Genomic DNA, 22,132 nt, shown 5'->3' on the forward strand with positions numbered 1-22,132 from the left:
TACAGTATAGTATAGTGAAGTATAGCATTTCCAAATTCAGTAGTGAGTAGTGTAGAAATGATTCAGTGTTTAAAAATATAGTAAATATAATATGAATAGTGTTCAACAGCATAGTATAGTGAGGTATATTTTGGTAATATATGGTACACTAGGTATATAGTAATAGATACAGTATAGCAGTTAGCAGTTCAGTATTCAGTAGTGTGGTACAGTATAGCATAATATAGTATAATAATACATTACACTGTAGTATTCAATAGTGTAGTATAGTATAATATTCTCTAGCATCTTATAATAGAGGAAAAGTTCAATATTTAATAGCTTATCATACTATTCAGTATTTCAGTATTCAGTAGTGTTGAGTTGAGCACATGTGTAGTATAGTCCAGTACAGTAGAGTGAGTATAATACAGTATATTAATATAGGATCAAAGCATTAAGAGATGACTGTATTATGATCCGTAACAGATTTATCAGTTTATTTTTGTTCAGTTTAGTTCATTCATTCATGCTTTTGAGAAGCACAGGAAGTGCCGGCCTTCACTACTCCTCCCACCCAAAACACACACACACACACACAATCTGAGATGAGTAAAGCTACATAACGTCCACCTGTCTGTCTGTCTGTCTGTCTTACCTTGTCCTTGTCCTCGAGCAGGTCCGTGAGCATGTCGTCGGGGTCGAGAATCCCCCCGTCTGCGTACTCCACATGATGTGTTCGCACCAGGACCTCCCCATCCTGTCGGGAACAATAGCTGGAGTTAGCAAAGCGTCTTAAGTTCCTGTTCCAGCAGCTGGCAGGAGGTGAAGGAGAGCTCGCAGTGCATTATGGGAGAAGGACTGTGTGTTTATTACTGTAGGAGATTATGTACTAGCATTATTTTATTCTTTAATGCGTCTATACCCAGTGTGTCATAGACTTAACTCTAGGTACTCATCATGCCCATAACTTTTGCCACCCTGGGTAAGGAGGGATTTTTGAAACAAAAGGCAGGGACTACATTATAGTTATATAGGAATAAAAAAAAATATTCTGTTTAAATGTATTATTCAGTGCGTACATCATTTTTGTTCAAGACCGGGACGCTTTTTTTAACACCTCTTTTCACCAACGGTGCCAATACTTCTGGAGCTGGTTTTATATGTTCCTCTACATACAAACTATTACAGAACGTGTAAACAATAGAACGGCAAAAAAAAGGGTTTGCTTTGATGAAGGGCGTGTATTTCCTGTCGAGAGCCAGAACGTACTGAAAAGGCGTTAATACTGAGAGGTTTTGAAATCCACCAGCAGCTGGCCAGATGTTCCAGGAGAATGAGGAATGCTTTTATTTCCTAAATCAACCAGGAAGTTACGTCTTGGCTACTGTGTAATAGAAATACTTAAAAAAGAAGAGCAGATTGTATTTCAGTCAGCTGTGTAATAAAAACACAGTCTAATATCTACCCTTGCCCTGAACACCATTCCTGTTATTCCTGTGACATCATCTGATCACTCGATGATGCCTAAGAAGCCTGAGTGGTCAAGCTAAAGCTTTCTGCTGCTTTGATGAACATCCTTTAACGAAAGAAATGTTTATTATTTGGAGAGGTATGGTTTGTGTAGTTTACTTCATCAACCAACGTCATCTGGAAGATAACTAGCGCAGAAAGAATGTTCGACTGAACTTCTAGCATATTCTACTAGCATATTTTTGGCTATGCTGCTAGTTTTCCATCTTCCTATTGGAGGGATTTTAAATCATAGCAGAGTCGAAACTCTCACACTGATCGAATTCCACCATCTTTTTTGGCTCACAAGCGTGTTTTCTCTCTGAGGTCCGAATTGCTGCTGCTCGATTCACCCGTATACACAACGTAGCACCTGTGTGTAGATCAGGAATCACATCACTGATGTTCATGCTAATGTGGCGCGCGAATGCAAATGTTGCTTCACCTGAGGCTACACACTACAGCAGCGCAGTAAGAGTTATGCAAACAGATAGTCGTTCGCTAGCGCTGGGTCGTCCTCCGCGGTCAAACACAAGGCCAAGAGAATGCTTGACTAACGATCTTAGGACGTGAGCAAAAGGAATGCGGACTGGCGAAAAACAACGCCATGCAGAATAGCGACACGCTCCGAAAGCCAGAAACGCGGAAAACAAGCCCGACTCGTGGAACCGCTTCATTCCATCCCTCCAGGATAAAAGCTAATGTTCTGAAACAAATTCTGATTGGTTCAAAAGGTTCAGGCCACACCCCTGATCTTGTGCTAGAAAAGTTGTAATTATACCACAACAGATAACCTCACAGTCGTGTGAAGACGATTCTGATCCATACACAAAGCGTGCTGCGACATATTTGTTAGCATCTTGATTAGCTGTAGTTAGCATTAGAATGAGATTTAACATTATATTCATTTAGGTTCTAGCTAAAAAAAATAAATAAATAAAAATGTATAACTAAAGCTAGATTTCAGTTTTCTGTAGCAGGTTACTGAGTAAAGATAGAACTGTGGTTAGTGAGTACGGTTTTTAAAAGATTAAATTTAGGAATTGAAGTGAAATTTAAGTTCTCATTAGTATTTTATTGAGTAAAGAATCATTTAATAAGTCGCTGATTTGTAAAAAAAATGTTTCAAAAAAATGTTCAGATCAAATATTTAAAGGTGGAATTAATGTGAAACTTTATTTATAGTAACTCAGCTAGTATAAGTTGATTTAGTAAATTTAGAGAAAACGTTGGCTGTAGTAAACTAGTTAATTTTATATATTATGACAATGATGAAACGTAACTAGATAATGAGTTAAAGGTTAGTATGTTAGTAAAGTTATGTAAGATGTAGTAAGTTGTAGTTAGTGAGTGATGATGTTATTAACAGTTCTTCAGCAGTAAGTGAAATCTGCTAGTAAGATTTTATTTAATAAAAGTTTGTTAGTTAGTAAAGTTATATCTAGTAAATTGTAGTTCTATCGTATTTCCTAAGTTGTAGTCGCTAACATTTACATCCTCTGAATTTTGATTTCGTCTGGCAATAAGTAACTAGTAATAACAAATTAGTTAACATAATTTTGAAAAATTGTAGCAGGTTTTAGTTTGTTAGTTAATTTTAATTAATTATTTAATAAGTTTAGGATTGAGTTGCTGTGTTTAGCAAGTAGAAGTTATATTTAGTAAATCCTGGTGATCATGTTATTGGTGATTAAAGATGTATTTAATTAATTATAGTTATAGTAGAATGTTAGTGAGTTACATTAAACTTAAAGATGTTTTCGTAAGTTAACAGTTTATATGCTGGTCAAGTTGTAGCTAGAAGTTAGTATGTTAGTGAATAAAAATGTACTTAAGATATTACTAAAGCTGCATTTAGCAAGCTATGTTATTAGCGCATTAGCACAGTTGTAGTTATCGAGTAAACACGGCTGTATTTAAATAAGTAACTTCAGATTTGCGGAGCTGCACATCCAGACATTTTGTGTAAAAGTTGATTAGACTGGAAGTGTTGTAATGATAATTTCACTCATTTCCAGAACCTCACTCGACACCGCTAATAAAACGTTCTGATTAAAACCGAATACAGAGGCTCACATCCCGCTGAGGCTAGCTTCCTGTGGTTAAATAATTCCTGATAAAAATGGCCTTTCAGTGATTAGCGCTAATGGATTACACATGAAATGGAGTTTGTCCTGAAGAATTGAGGACAAACCTTGAAATCAGAAATGTCAAAACGGTGTAAAAAACCTCAGTAGCGTTACTTAAGTCATCACTTCCTCTGGAGGGGAGGAAACGGAGAAGAGCGTGAGAATGGAAGTGAGGATGATTAGCGAGGAATTTCTTCAAGGCGCTGCTTTTTCATGCTTTAATCCTCCAAACACTTCATTAAACTGCAGCGAAATTAGTGTGACATTAGACGCCGGGAGGAGGAGGAGAAAAAAAAGGTGTTGGATTTTGAATTAAAAAAAAAGAAAAGAAACGAAAGCGGTAATTGGAAACACTTGGTTCTATTCAGTGATCACAGTGCTGGAGTTGCGGCATCATTAAAAAACCTCTGTGTTCCATACAATCCAGTTCCGCTAATCATGCGCTTCTGTATCTCCATGAAGCACCTGACGACCTTCAGTGAGGTTCGGAGAGATCTTACACCAGTCTGGGATCCGAAATATATAACTGAAGAGGAAAACCTGCCTCTTATACGAAGACTAAGGTGTAGAAACAATGCAAATGTCGGCTTAAAAGCACAAGATTTTGCCTTTACTATGTAGCATGAAGCTAATTCAAGCTTAAAAAGATTGCAAATTGTAACTACAAACAAAGCTGCTTTTAAAGCTTTCAGTGGAACTAAACTTTGATTAAAGAAAGGCAAGGTTCAAATAAAATTAGAACCAACTTCTTGTTGAAATGTAAAGATGCGTTACCTTTAGTTAGCAACAAATCTGAACATGACAAATTCAAATGTGCAAAAAACAAACAAACAAAAACAAAAAAATAAATAAATAAACAGATAAATAAATTTGCCCATGTAACAAAATATGAGAAACTCAAATGTGCAAAATAAATAAATCAATAAATAAGTAAAAAATAAATAATAAATAAATAAATAAAAATAATTATAAACAAATCTACGGTCATGTAAGAAAACATGAAACCAAAAAAAAACAAAACCACTATGACGGGCAGTGTGTATAATAATAAATATTATTAGCCTAGAAATAACACGTGAAACTACTACTACTACTGTTAGGTTTATTAACGTTACTGCTACAGTTATTAACGTCACTGTTACCACCACAACTTCTATTGCTATTATTAATAACATTACAGCTACTGACACTACGACTATTATAACTAATATTATTATTATTACTGCTACAAACTATTGATATCACTGTTACCACTACTCCTATTATTATTATTGCGTCTACTACTAATTGTTTAATTGTACTAATTTATTATTACCTTTATTTTTATCTTTATTATTATTGTTATTATTATTATTATTATTATTATTATTATGTATTTATGCATGAACTACTATTGCCACTGTAACTAATAATATCAGTGCTTCTAATACTGATTCAAAAATATGGAGTCAAAAGATGGAATTAACATTAAAGTAAGAAATAATTTGGAAATAATATATACACTATATTGCCAAAAGTATTCACTCACCTGCCTTGACTCGCATATGAACTTAAGTGACATCCCATTCCTAATCCATAGGGTTCAATATGACGTCGGTCCACCCTTTGCAGCTATAACAGCTTCAACTCTTCTGGGAAGGCTGTCCACACGGTTTAGGAGTGTGTTTATGGGAATTTTTGACCATTCTTCCAGAAGCGCATTTGTGAGGTCACACACTGATGTTGGACGAGAAGGCCTGGCTCTCAGTCTCCGCTCTAATTCATCCCAAAGGTGTTCTATCGGGTTGAGGTCAGGACTCTGTGCAGGCCAGTCAAGTTCATCCACACCAGACTCTGTCATCCATGTCTTTATGGACCTTGCTTTGGTCACTGGTGCACAGTCATGTTGGAAGAGGAAGGGGCCAGCTCCAAACTGTTCCCACAAAGAATGGGAGCATGGAATTGTCCAAAATGTCTTGGTATGCTGAAGCATTCAGAGTTCCTTTCACTGGAACTAAGGGGCCAAGCCCAGCTCCTGAAAAACAACCCCACACCATAATCCCCCCTCCACCAAACTTTACACTTGGCACAATGCAGTCAGACAAGTACCGTTCTCCTGGCAACCGCCAAACCCAGACTCGTCCATCAGATTGCCAGATGGAGAAGCGCGATTGGTCACTCCAGAGAACGCGTCTCCACTGCTCTAGAGTCCAGTGGCGGCGTGCTTTACACCACTGCATCCGACGCTTTGCATTGCACTTGGTGATGTATGGCTTGGATGCAGCTGCTCGGCCATGGAAACCCATTCCATGAAGCTCTCTGCGCACTGTTCTTGAGCTAATCTGAAGGCCACATGAAGTTTGCAGGTCTGTAGCGATGGACTCTGCAGAAAGTTGGTGACCTCTTCGCACTATGCGCCTCAGCATCCGCTGACCCCACTCCGTCAGTTTACGTGGCCTACCACTTCGTGGCTGAGTTGCTGTCGTTCCCAAACACTTCCATGTTCTTATAATACAGCTGACAGTTGACTGTGGAATATTTAGGAGCGAGGAAATTTCACGACTGGATTTGTTGCACAGGTGGCATCCTATCACAGTTCCACGCTGGAATTCACTGAGCTCCTGAGAGCGACCCATTCTTTCACAAATGTTTGTAAAAACAGTCTGCATGACTAGGTGCTTGATTTTATACACCTGTGGCCATGGAAGTGATTGGAACACCTGATTCTGATTATTTGGATGGGTGAGCGAATACTTTTGGCAATATAGTGTATATATATATATAAAAAATAACATGGAAATAGATGAAAACATATGAAAGTGACAATATGGAAATAATACTACTATAATAATAATAATAATAATAATAATAATTCCAGTGTTTTTCTCATCACACTTATTTATTTATTTTCAAGTTTTGAACTCTTTCTTTCTGACTTCATTAAGCAGAGATTTCAGCTGCAAGCTGACCTGCAGTCTGAAGGTCAGAGTCCACCAATACCAACACCACACCAACACTGCTATATGTTCTACGACTTCTACACGTGGTTTCCAATCAGCTGTTCAACATTTTGAGAACTGTCCATGAATTAATGATGCACCTTTAGTTTTTTTCCCCCCGCATGCACACTGAGGTCTCACTGAAGTGACCAGGACATTTTATTACAGATTTTCAGATGAGTCTCTTTAAATTCATGATGTAGTAAATATCTGACAGACCGAGCAGCTTTCCAGGACCTCATTTCAGGATCGTTTTAAATGTTTAGTGGAGCTCTGGTAATGAAAATAGGTCAATCCTGAATGTTTCCACCACACTGCATGTAATTATTGCTGATTTGGATATAATTCTACCTGCTTTTGTGGGGTTTTTTTTTTATGAGTGGTTTATGAGGATTTGTGGGTCGCCACACAGGGTAATATAATGCAGTTTAAGCCCCGTGCCGCCCGGCGCACCTGGCACAGCCCGAGCGAGGCCGTCCTGCCAGGTGTGCTGGGCAACACGGGGCTTAGACTGCATTAACATTACAGCCGTCACTCAGGCATATGAAAACGCTCGCTGAACAAAGCCTGCCATCCAGGCCAAACTAATCAAACGCAGGTTGCAGGTCTGGGTCCGGAGATAGGGGGGCGATTAATGGCACGGCCGCATTTATCTCTCTCTGTCATACACACACACACACACACACACAATCATGATTCTCTCAGACTGGTGTTCAGTGCCATGAAGTGATGGCAGAACGATGATGTGGCCAAGTGATGATACGGAGGCAAAATGTGAGCTGAATGCAAAACCGAAAAGAGTGGAGAAAAGAATTCAAAAATAGCCTGGAACAAAAAATATATAAATAAATATATAAATAAATTAAATAAATAAATACAAACAATTAATGCAGTGAATCAAATAAGTGATCATTTTAAATTAAAATTATCATTTTAAATTTAAATTCTAAAACATATTTTTAATATTAATAATAAATACCCTGTAACAAATAAATAAATTAAGTAATCAAGTAATGAATTCATTAAAATAAATACAATACATAGTTAAATTAAAATATTAAATAAAATAAATGATAAATACCAGGATTTAAATTCTAAAATACATTTTTAAACCTTAAAGGTATTGAAATAAAATAAAATAAATATAATAATATTTATTATTACAAATAGAATTATTATATAAATTATTACAAATAAAAGTAAAATAGCTATAAAATAAAATAAATCAATTTAATAAATCAGTTTAATGAAGAAAAATGATTATTTGAGTTAGCAGTGATACAGAAATGTGAGATTAGTCTGGAAAGAATTAAAGACATTTCTAAAAAAAATATTAATAATAAATACCCTGTAACGAATAAATAATTAATAAAATAAACAAATAAATAAAACGTATTCATTAATTTATTTATTTATACATTCGTTAAACTATGTGATGAATACCAGGATTTTACATGGCACCTGATACCAAGCTATTCAGTTCAAATAAAAAAAAAATAATAATAATTAAATTAAATATATTGAATAAATCAATTAAATTAAAAAATATATACTGTTATTTGAGTTAGCAATGATACAGAAATGTGAGATTAGCCTGGAAAGAATTAAAAATCATTTTAAAAGATATATAAATAATAAATGTGTCTCATATAACCTCGCAATATATGAAATAAAGGGGGGGGGAATTATTTTCCAACTAGAAATGAATTATTTATGGTGTTTCTGTAGACACACAGGCGCTTGTTGACATCCCGAGCTCACGTGACCGCCTGCTTAGGCCACACCCACCCACGCAGGTGCAACAGGTGTACTTTACAACACAAAAAAGCGTGGCGTTCTTGAGCCAAATCCCTGCTTTATACTCGATATTTCAATAAAAATATTATATTATATATTAATATTATTTAAAAGATAGATATTTACCTGTTCGACTATTTTTCTGTACCGTTGAGTAGCTTGGTCGATCAGGTCCCGAACAATCCAGCCGTCTTTACACGGCACCACGACTCCAGTACTCCCAAAGTTCACCGTCACTTTCATTCTCACGGTAAAAAAAATATATATACTATAATAAAAAATAAAATAAAAGAGGAATTAAGTAACTAATCTATTACAGTTCCAACATGGACGCCGTCCACCTGCTGGTGTTACTTTGCGCTGGCGGATGAACACAAACCCCGGCGACAGGTGTCATGGGGAAACTTCAGGTGTGGCCGCAAAATCCTCTCACATCCGCTTTTTTTTCCTGAAGTACTTCCCGAAATAGATTCACACCTGTCCAAAAAAAAAGTCGAAATAAAGCTCAATGAACAGGTGGAAGAAAAAAATACAAAAAAATAAAAGTGTAAACAATTCGCCGCACTTCGCTCTATCTCTCTCTCTCTCTCTCTCTCTCTCTCTCTCGTGCGTGCGCGCGCACTCTCTCGCGCTCCAGTGAAACCGGAAGTGCAGAGAAGGAAAATAAAGGAAGTGGCTGCTGTTGTGTGTAGCAGCAGAGCATTAGGATAGCAGCGCTTAAAAACCTTTGTTTAGTTTTTGTCTTCGTGACGCTAAACAAAATAATAATAATAATAATAATAATAATAATAATAATAATATATTATTTATATACTTAGATATTTTTCCCTCACAGGTGGGGCGAGTAAATCAAATCTCTCTTACACACAAACACACAAACACACACACTCTTGTTAGAAATATTATTCACACCACAAAAGGATAACATTTTGTTTAATGAACTTTATTTAAAAATATATTACAGTAAAAGAGATAACATTAAAATAAATGTAGTGAATGCATTTTATTAACAAAAATCAAATAAAAAATACATTAACAAATTCCAGAATCTTCTAGAAACAGTATTTACTCCATCAAACCCCCCATAAGCTCATCTATAGTGTCCAGCACAGAGCCCTGACTTCCACGGTGTCCAGCACAGAGCCCTGACCTCCACGGTGTCCAGCACAGAGCCCTGACTTCCACGGTGTCCAGCACAGAGCCCTGACCTCCACGGTGTCCAGCACAGAGCCCTGACTTCCACGGTGTCCAGTACAGAGCCCTGACTTCCACGGTGTCCTGCACAGAGCCCTGACTTCCACGGTGTCCTGCACAGAGCCCTGACCTCCACAGTGTCCAGCACAGAGCCCTGACCTCCACAGTGTCCAGCACAGAGCCCTGATCTCTACAGTGTCCAGCACAGAGCCCTGACTTCCACAGTGTCCAGCACAGAGCCCTGACCTCCACAGTGTCCAGCACAGAGCCCTGACCTCCACAGTGTCCAGCACAGAGCCCTGATCTCTACAGTGTCCAGCACAGAGCCCTGACCTCCACAGTGTCCAGCACAGAGCCCTGACCTCCACAGTGTCCAGCACAGAGCCCTGACCTCTACAGTGTCCAGCACAGAGCCCTTATCTCTACAGTGTCCAGCACAGAGCCCTGACCTCTACAGTGTCCAGCACAGAGCCCTGATCTCTACAGTGTCCAGCACAGAGCCCTGATCTCTACAGTGTCCAGCACAGAGCCCTGATCTCTACAGTGTCCAGCACAGAGCCCTGATCTCTGCAGTGTCCAGCACAGAGCCCTGATCTCCGCAGTGTCCAGCACAGAGCCCTGACCTCCACAGTGTCCAGCACAGAGCCCTGACCTCTACAGTGTCCAGCACAGAGCCCTGACCTCTACAGTGTCCAGCACAGAGCCCTGATCTCTACAGTGTCCAGCACAGAGCCCTGATCTCTACAGTGTCCAGCACAGAGCCCTGATCTCTGCAGTGTCCAGCACAGAGCCCTGATCTCTGCAGTGTCCAGCACAGAGCCCTGACCTCCACAGGGTTTATCGTAGCCTGTGTGTAAATTAATATAAACAGCTGTAGCATTGTCCCAGCTGCTGCAGTTCACACCTTCTGACCATTCAGCAGCTCTGGACCTTGGCTTTGGATCATCACCAGGATCTGAATTTAGCATATGGGAATTATACTAAAGCATTATCAAATCCCAGTCCACCCACAAAAACACACCGACGTCCAGATGGATATCCCGTATCCCTTTAATGACCGATCTTTTTTGGTCACTATAAGCACCATAATGTGTTACAGCAATATCAGTCTGTTGACCTGGTGTCCTATAAGAGCAGATTTCCCACTCTTTCTGACCATCTGTTGGGAACGCCGGCGCCAGCTCCTGCTCTATCTCCCATCCATCATTACAAGCTTTTACATTTTTCCCACAATATACGGCGGAATGTAGCATTAGCATAACCATTCAGGAGACCCCTAGCATGAGCATAAATGTTCTACATTATCCAGACTTGGCACATGCGATTGGTTTTACGACGGCGCTGAGAGCCTCACGGTGGCCATTCCGGTCTGGCTCCCGGAACACGTGTAAAACGGCCGTGACAGATGTGCGCGCGTTTGAAAACTGCTTGGCGTAGCAGAGAGTTAATGGAGCCGCCATAACTACCTGACTAGAGCCATTAAACAACACGCGTTAGCACGTCCCTCATGAAATGAACAGCTATGAAGTGCTCTGTACGACTGGAGGCGGAGTCAGAGGAGGGAAAAAACTAATTTCAGGTTCATTTAGGAACATTACCATCCTTTACTATTTGTCTGTCTGTCTATCTGTCTATCTATCTATCTATCTATCTATCTATCTATCTATCTATCTATCTATCTATCTAACCTGAGAATTCACGATCCAGCTGAGCGACATATAGACAGTGAGCTGAGAAACCTGAAGTACAGAATTAAAAAAAAAAATTTAATTAATAAAAAAATCTGATTTCGAAATAAATTTAAAAAAATAATAAAAATTTTCCAGGTTGTGCAAAACAGAGATTTAGTTCTCTTTTCAATAAATAGTGCAGTTTATTTTAATTTTTAATTAAATTATTTTTAATTTTATTTAATTTTATTTTTTATACTTTTTTAGTAAAACGATAATTTTACTAATAATTTATTATTAATGAAATCCTATTCCTGTACGCTTCAGAGTAAACTCTTAATTACTCTTAATTAATTAGATTATATTAAAATCTATTTTTTTTTAAATATTTGCTAATTTTTTTATCATACAGTAAACAGTAAAAATCGTTCTCAGTATAAAGTTACAGTTGGTTTTTAACTCGTATGGAGCTTTAAAGTTGCCTTTTTCATCAATCAACGAATTAGCAAACCATTTCTGCTCATCCCTTCTTTTTCTTCTTCTCCTTCTTCTTCTTTTCTTCCTCCGTTATGGGCCACATGGATTGCAGGTGAACGATGAGCCTCATTTCACCGTTTAACCAGAAAGGTCAAAGCCGGGCCACGTCGCATCAGGTGTGTGTGTGAGGATTGTTTTATCTCTCGCCTGCTGGGAAATAAGCTGCTCACGGCAGGGGAAGTGTGGCATCAACGAGATCACACACACACACACACAAAGGAAGACAGATTCACACTGATAAACCTTTATACACCAGATAAAAGCCAAGATATTTTTATTATGCTTATTAATAATGTTCAATGTTTCTCCCGAGCACGATGCTTTGGCTTTGCCTAAAAACGGAAATCGTTTCTATCTTGGAATTCGAAGGTGTAAGTCGGACAAAGACGGACCCGCACGTGATGGGAACTCAACCCAACCATATCTCACAGGCTCTTCCTGTTTCTAGGAGGAAGTTTGTACCTTAGGGGCAGTTAGCAGAAACAGATGTGACAGAATGTACACATAGCGTGTGTTTATCAAGCAAGCAACCTCTTCTTCATTCACACGTCCCCACGTGACTCCTGGTGGAGAAGCTGGCCTGGTTTACCTGCTCTAACACACCTGAGATGATGTGGATGTGTTAGAACACAACAGAAGGTTTTCCAGAGACTTTTTCTGTCTGTAGTCATTTAGCCTGTCTCGAACCGCGCTAGCTAACACAGTGAAGGTCGGCGTCTGATGAAAATATCACGTAGCTAATGCAAGGCCCTTAACCCTCCCTGCTCCAGAGGTGCTGTATCATAGCTACCCCATGCTCTGACCCCAACTTCTTCAACTGGGATATGAGAAGAAAAGTGTGAAGAAAACTGTGTGGTAACGTACACCGATCAGCCATAACATTATGACCACAGGCAGGTGACGTGAATAACACTGATTATCTCCGTGTTATGGCACCTTAGTGGGTGAAATATACACTATATTGCCAGAAGTTTTGGAACACCTGCCTTTACCTGCACATGAATGTAATATGGAGTTGTCCTGCCCTAGCCAGCTATAACAGCTTCAACAGCTATGTCCAGCTATAACAGCTTCAACTCTTCTGGGAAGGCTTTCCACAAGATTTAGGAGTGTGTTTTTTTGGGAATTTTTGACCATTCCTCTAGAAGCACATTTGTGAGGTCAGACACTGATGTTGGACGAGAAGGTCTGGCTCACAGTCTCCACTCTAATTCATCCCAAAGGTGTTCTATGGGGTTGAGGTCAGGACTCTAGTCAAGTTCCTCCACACCAAACTCACTCATCCATGTCTTTATGGACCTTGCTTTGGTCACTGGTGTGCAGTCATGTTGGAACAGGAAGGGGTCATCCCCAAACTGTTCCCACAAACTTGGGAGCATGAAATTGTCCAAAATGTCTTGGTATGAAGCTGAAGCATTAAGAGTTCCTTTCACTGGAACTAAGGGGCCGAGCCCCACCCCTGAAAAACAACACCTGAATCCAATGATTTGGAGGAGTGTCCCAAAACTTTTGGCAATGTAGTGTATTAGGCAGCAAGTGAACATTTTGTCCTCAACGCTGATGTGTCAGAAGCAGAAAAAATGGACAAGCGTAAGGATTTGAGCGAGTTTGACGAAGGACCAGACTGTGATTGTTAGACGATTGGATCAGAGCATCTCCAAAACTGCAGCTCTTGTGGGGTGTTCCCAGTCTGCAATGGTCACTATCTATCAAAAGTATCCTTTAAGTCCTGTAAGTTGTGAGGTGGGACCCAGGGAGGATGTGCTGCTAACATCTTGGTGTCAGATACCACAGCACACCTTCAGGTCTAGATCTAGTGGAGTCCATGTCTGGACGGGTCAGGGCTGTTTTGGCAGCAAAATGGGGACCCACACAATATTAGACAGGTGGTCATAATGTTATGGCCGATCAGTGTGGTGATAATAAAGGACTCATTTTTTCTCCTTTTAAATAAATAAAAGACCGTAAGTATTGAATTCTGAATTCACCCTTTACCCATTTCTTGTCAGGGTAGATGATATAAAGACCATGATGACTTTCTAAAGGTATTACAATGGGTTTATTAAAGGATGTAAAGCCGTAGCTTGTACTCTACGACTGGTTATAACCCCACCCGAATCTATGTAAAGTATTCATTTGGCCAAATGATTCACTGAGTGAGTCAACATCTATAATAACCACAAGTTTTCTCTTTGTGTGTGTATGTGTGTGTGTGTGTGTGTATGTGTGTGTGTGTGTGCGTGTGGGATCTGTATTATGACTTGCACTTCAACCGTACAGTGGTATGTGTGGAATTCAGCCACCTCTTGTCCCGGCTTTCATCGCAGCCAATAATAACGAAGCCTTCAGCCATGTTTCTTATTCGGCTCTGTGACAGCAGACGGAGCTTGACTGAGATGGGATATGACAGCACAGTGTGAACAGACGCCGTCTGGTAATCTTCATCTTCTGGAAGACGTCAATGTTAAAAATCATAAACAAACACACTCGATTTCTAACCTCGTAGCTCCTGGGTCAGAATATGTCAGTACATTTTTCCTCTTCAGTTTAGAAGACTCCTCTGCTCACTCAGCCTCAATCATCTGCTGATCTGATGCTAATCCGTTCCATTCATCTGAATATTAATGAAGAAGAGGCTAAAAACATTCAAAATGGTGAATAAACCTGATGGAATGTTTCCCCCTCAACATTCTATAGGACTAATAACAGCTGAAGTTTGCCAGGTCTGCACAAACCCCTTTTTGTAATCCTGTGTTTTGTGTATGTGTGTGTCTTTATAGGGTCCAGTTATGTGTGTATGTATTTTTGGTATAGGGTCTGGGTACATGTGTGTGTGTGTTTATAGGGTCCGGGTACGTGTGTGTGTGTGTCTTTATAGGCTCCAGGTGTGTGTGTGTGTGTGTGTGTGTGCATCTTTATAGGGTCCAGGTGTGTGTGTTTGTGTGTTTAAAGGGTCTTGGTGTGTGTGTGTGTGTGTGTGTGTGTGTGTGTGTTTATAGGGTCTGGGTATGTGTGTGTGGGTGTGTGTGTGGGTGTGTGTGTGTGTGTGTCTGTGTTCGTCTTCATAGGGTCCAGGTGTGTGTGTGTGTATAGGATCTGGGTACTTTTATGGACTTATAAAGACACAAATAAAACACCTTTAAATATCTGTGATTGACAGTTTAAAAAGTTGTTCATTTCTTCTGCCTGAATTTCCTAAGCTAGCGTGTTGTTATTCCGCTCCTCTGTCTGTAATCTCTAAAATGGCTTACGTCTGGTCAGGGTCTGACCCGAACTGATCAAAGCAGCGAGCGCTGGTGGGTTAACCCTGAAGGGAAGCTGAGGTTAAAGAGAAACATTTTGTAAAATGGTTTGACCCTTGATTTAATGATGTAAGCCACATGCTAACGCTAGCGAAGAGCATCCAAGAATTCATATTTACTCTAAAGTGATTCCAGATTTCCTCAGACCCACACGGCTGGACGAGGAGTTGTGTTTGGACTGGGATCACTGCATGACACAATGTGTGGAAACGTTCATGGGAAAATATCGCCAGAGCACACTGGATGATTTAATATCATATACAACCAGACGAGCTCCTGCTAACATCTTTGTATTCGGTTTATCCCTTTTTTCCATGACTTCATAGGACGTCCTGAACTCGATGCTAACTCGATGTTAGCTGTAGATTAGCTCTAACCCTAGCAAAAGAGGAAGTCAAAGATGATTGCTAATCCAGTCAGAGATGAATACTGTATACATGAAGCTAGCAGAAAGCTAGCATCTTTCTGGCAGATATGACGGTCATTGAAAGTAAATATATAAATAAAATACCTCATTAGTTATTTTTCCTCCTGAAAAAAGAACACAGAGGAGCAAAAGCTTGACAGCTAAACAGCTATTAAAAAGAGAGGAAGTTGTAGACACGGTGCTAGCTGTCATCTTCGTATAATGGATCAAATTAGCTGTGTTTTAGATTCAATTGTGTTTCCACTCACCTCAAAAAAGATACCTTGGCTTTAAAACAGCTTAATTAAAGTTCACTCTCTGGCACTTAGCCCAGGAAGTCTGGTCCTTCACCACGGAAATCATGGCGATGGCAGACTGGGTCACTAATGAACTGAGTGATCCTTAGAACACCTAATATTGATTTGAGCAATTAGCTGCTACATTTATTACTGAAGCAAACAAGGTACAGGTAATTACCTTAATACGAAAGACTGCAGCCAGGCGGAGGTGAACTTTAATGAGGAGAGATGTCTTCGGTGGTGGAAAGAGAGCGAAATGCACCGACTCAAGTGAAAACGCCACCACTGGGATAACAGTTAAATTAAAAACAGCGATCAATAAAACGACTCTTTATTTGTTTTTACGTAATTACTTGCTATTACTTGCTAGCTAGCTTAACTTCATGCTGTTGGTGTTTCTGTACCTTGTTCCATTTCTTTTCTTAAGCTAGCTCGTGGTAATTCATATACCAGGGATGTGGTAGCTTAGTGGTAAAGGTGTTGGACTACTGATCAGAAGGTTCTGAGTTAGAATCCCACCAAGTTAACCAAACTGCCATTGCTGAGTGAGCAAGGCCCTTGCCCCGCAATTGGTCAGTTGTAGAAAACAGGATAAATTGTAAGTTGCCCTGGATAAGGGTGTCTGCCGAATGCCAGAAATGTAAATGTAAATATAAGGTATATAGTTGGCTATCTTGCAAATATAGCGGATCGAGATCTGACGGCTAAGTCTGGAACTACTGGTCATGCTGAAAGATGGCATGAAGAGGTGTGCATGATCAGGTAGGTGCTACATATCCAACTAACATCCAATTTAATAACAAGACCCAAGGTTTCCTTAGATTGTCCCTTGCCCAGAAACACAAGCCTCAGCTAGCTTTCCTTCACCCTAGTGCCATCTCTTACACTATATTACCAAAGGTTTTGGGACACTCCTCCAATGATTTGGAGGTTTCAGGTGTTGTTCAGGTGTTGTTTTTCAGGGGTTGGGCTCGGCCCCTTAGTTCCACTGAAAGGAACTCTTAATGCTTCAGCTTCATACCAAGACATTTTGGACAATTTCATGCTCCCAACTTTGTGGGAACAGTTCGGGGATGACCCCTTCCTGTTCCAACATGACTGCACACCAGTGCACAAAGCAAAGTCCATAAAGAAATGGATGAGTGAGTTTGGTGTGGAGGAACTTGACTGACCTGCACAGAGTCCTGACCTCAACCCCATAGAACACCTTTGATGAATTAGAGTGGAGACTGCGAGCCAGACCTTCTCATTCAACATCAGTGCCTGACCTCACAAACTAGAGGACTGGTCAAAAATTCCCATGAACACACTCCTAAACCTTGTGGAAAGTCTTCCCAGAAGAGTTGAAGCTGTTATAGCTGCAAAGGGACAACTCCATATTACATTCATGTGCATGTAAAGGCCAATGTCCCAAAACTTTTGGCAATATAAGTGTAGGTGTTTTTTAACGTCATGGCTGATTGGTGTATACTCAAGTCTGTTCCTTTCCACCCTTGGATGTTTCTGCTAAACTGACCCTGTCCTGTTAGCAACCTTTGTTTAGCATGACTAGGACTATAGGACTATATTTTTAGTTGTGCTTCCAGATCAGATTTTCTTACTAATAGCCAAGGCAAGGTCAAGTGGAATAAACCAGACCTACAAATTTTATTATATAATATAATAAATAAGTTGCCTATAGAAACAACTCCACTCACTAGTCCATAATGACACGACTTCTTTGCTGTCCTTTGATGTTTGTTGGACCCTTTCATGAAGATGAAGAATTACTGAGCTGAGATGTTGATTAATGTGTAAAGTTGACATGAATACTAGTGGCCATCTTCTTTCACCAGGCCTGAAGGTCATCTGTGCGGTTTTTTGCTTTTTCTACAACAGGGTCAAGGAGAGCAGGACTTTCTCTCATTCATAACTCAAGATGAAAAGAGATCTGAACGAGAAAGGATGAGAGACGCTGAGCAAAAACAAAGCTTGAATCTGTCTGGAAATCAATAGAATCACAGAGAAAAAAAAACACTCCAAGGTTCACCATTCAAGATCCAAGATGCAGGCTTTAAAAATGAGTTCCTCAAATGTTCTTCGAATAGTTAACTGGTCTAGTTTGTCTAAATAAGTTCTACCTGTTAACTGTACCATCTGTTTATTGGTTTTCCTTCATGGACAAACCAAAGAAAGCTGTCGGTTCCTCAGGAGAACCTAGCTAGAGTTTATTCCATTAAACCACACTGGGGCACAATATTATATTAAGAAGGAGATACCAAGAAGGAGCTTTGAAGATTTTCAAGAAGCTGACATTGATTCCAAGACAACATGGACACCATTAGACATATTATTTTTCACCCTAAACCTCCTGAACTCCATCCATCCCCCATGCTACATCAAAAGAAAAGCTGTATTCCAGAGATTAGCAAGAGTGTCGTGTTCCTCTGTTTCCTTCTTGTCAATTTTACTTCCACTCACAGGCCGGCGTTTGAAGTGTTGGTGGAGTTTGACCTCCAGTGTGCCCTGAACTTAAAGAAGACAATGAAGGATCTTACAGGCTTCTGCTGTGGAAGAGAGTGGAGAGGAAAGGGTTCTCCGGGGAGAAGGAAAGGATGGAAGAAAAGAGGGATTTTTGAAAGGAGGAGTCTTGGAATGGATTCCATCTGACAGCTGAAGGTCTGAAGGTCCACCAGTGTCTAGGAAGCAGGGAAGATTTTCATGTGGTTTCCATCAAATTATGCAGATTTTAAAACTGTAGCCTAGTTTGGAATGTACAGCTGATGTGCTGATGATAGTATTTAAGAGAAAATAATTTTCCAGTAATTTCTCCAGAGCTTCATTAGCAGTCACCTCGATATCCCTGTGCTTGGGGTGCAGAAGGAAAAACTCACAATCCTGGTAGCTACTTAAATTTTGGTAAATGTGAATCAAGAGTAAGGGATACATTTGTTTTCCGTTTCTTTCAGTCAAATACAGCTAAATCGTTCTGAACACTATTAGCAAAACATCTACATATAGTTTGGTCTCTGGACAAATGCTTAAAGGTTCTTTGTAGAAACTGACAACACTTTCATCCTAAGAACTTCCCTTTACGGAAGCATCTATCTAAAGAACCCTTGAGGAATCGTTTTTACGACTGTTTATTTGGAAATCGTAAGCGGTCCCCCAGTCGTCCCCTGAGGAACGCCACCAATAAGATTCGGATTGCTATCAGACTTAGCAGCTTTCTGCTGCCTTCATACATCTTCCATAATCATTTTTCACGACTGGGACACCTTAAGAAATGACAGAAAGATGAAGAACCCGCTTTATTGCCTTAATCTGAACCACACCTCTTCCTCCGTCCACGGTCAGAAACGTGACACTTTAATGACTAGACCCTGGGTCCTGCTGGCTGGAAATCTGCCCTCAGTGATTGGAGAAGCATGTTAATGTCTCCAGCTTCAGCATGGCTTCTGAACAGAGCACTTTGTGAGAGGGGGCAAGAAGAAATATATAAAGAAGACATGAAATTAAAAAAAAAAAACTAAAGTATATCCCTTCAGCAAATTGGTTGTCATTGGATTATCCACCATAAAAGTGTGATTTGTTATAGAAGACCTCTCCACTGGTCCCCACCTCCTCTCTCTCTCTCTTTTTCTTTCTCTCTTTCTCTCCCATTCTACCCCCCCCCTCTCTCTTTCTCTCCCATTTTCTCTCTTTCTCTCTCTCTCAATGGGCACACACAACAAGTAGCACATCCTCAGGCAATGAACAGCCTATGTTCAGTTACTGAGAGAAAAACAGGTATTAGCGTTAGCACTTCTACTTCCTTTCATACAGAAATATCATATACATTTGAGTAATATGTTAAAGTGCATTCTATTAAAATTTCCATTTGAAAATAAAATCATTTTAAAAGCTAAAATCACATGTGGAAATTAACGAATCGTTTAAAAAATTGAATCAAGAATCATGTGAAAATGGATGAATCACATGTCAAATTAAATGAACTACACAAAAACAATTAAGCATATGAATATAAATGAATCATTTGTAGTCATAGTCAAAGAGTCAAAACAAATATAAATGATTCATGTGAAAATGACATAAAATCACATGCAGAATAAATGTATGAATGTAAGTCAATCACATGTGAAATCCCATGTAAAAATGACGAATCATATGAATGTAAGTGAATCATGTAAGACATGAATGAACCAATCAACATAAATGTTAACACTGTGTGAAAATGAATAAAAGAATAAGAGAATAAAAGAATCACATGTCACGATGAAGGAATCATTTATAAAAGTCACATGTGAAAAATGCACGAATTGGGTAAAAGAATCATGTGGATATTAATGAATCAAGCAAAAGAATCACAAGTGAAAATTAAAAAAAAATCAGTAAAGGAGTCACATGTGACAGTGAACGAATCATGTGGAGAAAAATGAATCATGTGAATATGAAATTACATGTAAATAAATGAATCGTGTAAAAAGTAAATGAATCATGTGAAATAAATGAAAAAAATCATATAAATGTGAAAACCACATAAAATAAATAAATTAATTATATAAAAAGTAAATGAATCAAATGCAATACATGAATCATGTGTGGGGAAAAATTGTATAAATGTAAAACCATGAATATAAATAAATGAATCATGTAAAAAGTAAATGAATCAAATGAAATAAATGAGTCATTTGGGAGGGACAAAAATCATATTAATGTAAAACCACATAAAATAAATAAATGAATCGTGTAAAAAAGTAAATGAATCAAATGAAACAAATGAATCATCTGGGGAAAAAGTCATATAAATGTAAAAACAGATAAAATAAATAAATGAATCGTGTAAAAAGTAAATGGATCATATGAATTAAATTGAATCATGTAAAAAAAAAAAAGATTCAAGTGGGGAAAAAATCACGTGAATTTCTTATTTCTTTTTTAGCGTTAGTATATTTCAGTATCCGTGTCCCTATTGGTGCTTATCATCAACTCATCATCTTGCAATTGTTTTTCCTCTTTAAATGTCTCCTAGAATGCAGCACTGCATCGCTGTTGAATAATCAGCAGTGATGTGAAACAGGAATTAAATCAAAGCAGGAAGCAGAAATCTGCTTGCCTTCAGCTCTATCAGAGCCGGCCACGCTCAAACAACGAGAGATAAAAGGCGCTCGGCTAATTGGCTTTGTTTAGAGCTCTTGGGAAAGAATTGCTTCTCTCTCTCTCTCTCTCTCTCTGTGTCTTTCTCTTTCATTGAAAGGTGTAACCGTTTCTCATTTTCATTACCACTTTCTCCAAACTGTGCCTTTAACCAACAAAGAAAACCCCCAGCTCAAAACAGGCTTTATCAGAATAAATGAATCATATAACTCATCCTTTGACAAGAGATGAATCATGTAAATTAAACGAATCATCTGAATAGAATGAATCACTTGAAAATAAAAGAATCATTTGAAAATAAATGATCATGTGAGCATAGATAAATAATGTTTAAAAGAATCACATGTGAAACTAAATAAATCACTTAGAAAAATAATCATTAAAAGAATCACATGTAAGACTAAATGGATGATTTAAAAACAAATGATCCGTGAGAAATGAGTTGCGTGTGAAACTAAATGAATCATGTGAAAACATATGAATCATAAAAAGAATCAGATGTAATGAATCTTTTAAAAATAAAAGAATCATTATTAAAACAATCACATGTGAACATAAATGAATCATATGAAAATAAATGAATCATAAAAAGAATCACATGTGAAACTAAATGAAGCACTTAAGAAATGAATAACGAAAAGAATCACATGTTAAACTAAATGAATCATTTTAGAAATGAATAATGAAAAGAATCACATGTGAAACTAAATGAATCAGATGAAAACATATGAATCATAAAAAGAATCACATGTAATGAATCTTTTAAAAATAAAAGAATCATTAATAAAAGAACCACATGTGAAACTAAATGAATCATAAAAAGAATCACATGTGAAACTAAATGAATCATTTGAAAAGAAATGACATATTAAGTATCACATATTATCGGGAGTCCTTTAATAAATTCAGTAGTGTATGAAGGATCATGCCGGATGATTCTGGCTCTGCATGTTTCCTCTGTTTCGTCTCCGGATCAATAACACGCTCTGTGAAAAGGCTCCAGACTGGAAGACGTTTAACACGGTTATTCACCACGTAGTGTATTATTGGAACGCACATGGAAATGTCAAGATCTTTAGCAGGCAAATGTCTCGGAAATGTCACACGTGGATTCTGTTGCTCTTTTGAGTCAGATTTTCTCTCTGTGAGTTCTGTGAGCCGTGTTTACGCAAGAAATCGAGATGTACAGAAGT

At 38.6% G+C, this 22,132-nt stretch overlaps 1 protein-coding gene across 3 annotated transcripts in view; it reads right to left on the bottom strand.

The window, feature by feature from the left end:
* pard3ba (par-3 family cell polarity regulator beta a) overlaps window positions 1-9,013 on the bottom strand; it is a 144,399-nt gene extending 135,386 nt beyond the window's left edge. For all 3 annotated transcript variants that reach the window (XM_058380267.1, XM_058380266.1, XM_058380265.1), the window contains exons 1-2: window positions 8,522-9,013; window positions 638-739 (exon numbers count right to left, since the gene is read on the bottom strand). In XM_058380267.1, the coding sequence (XP_058236250.1) occupies window positions 638-739; window positions 8,522-8,638 (219 nt within the window). In that variant the 5' untranslated portion in view covers window positions 8,639-9,013. The remainder of the gene's footprint in view (window positions 1-637; window positions 740-8,521) is intronic.
* Between the last annotated feature and the right edge of the window lie 13,119 nt (window positions 9,014-22,132).

The sequence above is a fragment of the Hemibagrus wyckioides genome, linkage group LG26 (assembly GCF_019097595.1).
Source record: "Hemibagrus wyckioides isolate EC202008001 linkage group LG26, SWU_Hwy_1.0, whole genome shotgun sequence".
Classification (NCBI taxonomy): Eukaryota; Metazoa; Chordata; class Actinopteri; order Siluriformes; family Bagridae; genus Hemibagrus; species Hemibagrus wyckioides.